This window comes from Limulus polyphemus, unplaced genomic scaffold (genome assembly GCF_000517525.1).
Source record: "Limulus polyphemus unplaced genomic scaffold, Limulus_polyphemus-2.1.2 Scaffold4651, whole genome shotgun sequence".
NCBI lineage: Eukaryota > Metazoa > Arthropoda > Merostomata > Xiphosura > Limulidae > Limulus > Limulus polyphemus.
The window spans coordinates 87,256-88,857 of record NW_013670261.1 but is presented as its reverse complement, the minus strand read 5'-3'; the positions used below and the strand labels follow the sequence as shown (position 1 = coordinate 88,857).

The 1,602-nt window shown below is 31.1% G+C and overlaps 1 protein-coding gene across 5 annotated transcripts in view; it reads right to left on the bottom strand.

The window, feature by feature from the left end:
* Nucleotides 1-455: 455 nt before the first annotated feature.
* Nucleotides 456-1,602, bottom strand: part of LOC106471491 (WD repeat-containing protein CG11141-like) — a 5,257-nt gene continuing 4,110 nt past the window's right edge. For 3 of the 5 annotated variants that reach the window (XM_022400100.1, XM_022400101.1, XM_022400102.1), the window contains exon 4: nucleotides 459-641. In XM_022400100.1, the coding sequence (XP_022255808.1) occupies nucleotides 498-641 (144 nt within the window). In that variant the 3' untranslated portion in view covers nucleotides 459-497. Of the gene's footprint in view, nucleotides 642-1,602 lie in introns of all 5 variants that reach the window. The other 2 variants (XM_022400103.1, XM_013932091.2) reach the window with 2 other exon arrangements.

Sequence of the window (1,602 nt, the reverse complement as noted above, 5' to 3'; positions counted from 1 at the left end):
ACATTTTGCTGTTATGTTTAAACTTATATTAAAGTTTTTCTTCATTACCCATTCAAGCCATCTCCAACCATTATTAGACTCAAACAATCAATATATTTTACGTACACAATGTAAAAACTTTAACCTGAGACCATTAATGGTCTCAACACAGATTGGATGTTGAAACATATAGTGTCAGTTTTGAGACTGTTGACAGTCTCAGAATCAAGTTTTTAAATTGTGTACATAAAATAAATTGATTGTTTTAATTATTTAAACATATTGGCTAAAGAAACTAAGCCTAGTTTCAAATTCATCTCTTATGAGCTATCAATTTAATATATCATAAATTCCAAGCAGCTGGTAATAATAATAATAATGTTTACTGCTTAAGTCTCAATTTGGGATTAATGAATTCTGAAAGCCACAAAGAAAACCAGATCCCTTATCCTTCAAATTTCTGATTCAGCATGCCAGTGTGCTGCAACAAAAAGAAACTAAACCAAAGATTTACTGATTCAAATAACACTCACCTTATTTTCATTATTTTCTCTAGGTAATTGAAAAGCAAAAACTAAACCCTCCTTCGTTCCAGCAGCAACCATGTAATCAACCGAGGCAATGATTTTAACACAAGTGACAGGAATGATGTTTCCCTGTAACTAGACATTTTTCAATAACAGGACTATAAAATTATGAGAACAAATTCTAAAGCAATCACACCTAACTACAGCATTCAAAGCAGAAATCTAATTTATATATCTTTCATAGGTTTGCTCTGAATGAAAGCTACCTATTACATGAGCAGTATGCTTTAGAATAAGCACTGTAAATAAAACACTACAGTAAAGTATATTTTACTCCATATATCAGTTGATAACATTCTATTGTGTAATTAAATACACACACACAAACTTATAGTCTAAAATAACAAAATATTTTCATTACAGGACACTGACTTCATATTTAGTAAAAGAGCATGGTATTACAGTGGTGCATATAAGGAAAACAATGTCATCTATTATTTAGGTTAACCCTTTTCAGACAGGTCAAAGGCCATGTATGTCATTGTGTTTGTTGGCTCACATTCTAAATTTTATTGAACTACTATTTTATGAATTTATTTCAATAATTTTGGTATCAAACTGTAGATTATAATTCAAATTTTAGTTTTATACCTTATCTAATTTCTTAATTTAAAAGTAAAAATTAAAAACACAATTAAACATTGATTTTTGAGTGTCACGTGGTATGTTGAATGCAGCACTGGTTCAAATTAGATATTTGTGATGTCAAAATACAAAGTCTATAGTTTGATACAAACTAAGAACCCAATCTACCGACATTGATAAGTTAGAATATAAAATGAGAACCTCTTATCTTTTCTATTTGCTAAGATATCGCTCATGTACTGAATCAAACACAGTAGCCCCCGCCCACCTCTTTCCATTTGTGGAAACACTCCCTTATATACACTTACTTCAATATATGACATGTGAATAACCAATCAAAAGCTCAGAATGTCCCCCTAGTGGCTTTCTTAGCCATTTTCATGTGTTGGGGTGCCATCTCATTCTTTCGAACCAAGATTTCAATGAGGTAGGTTGTGTCTTTAGTCTGCTC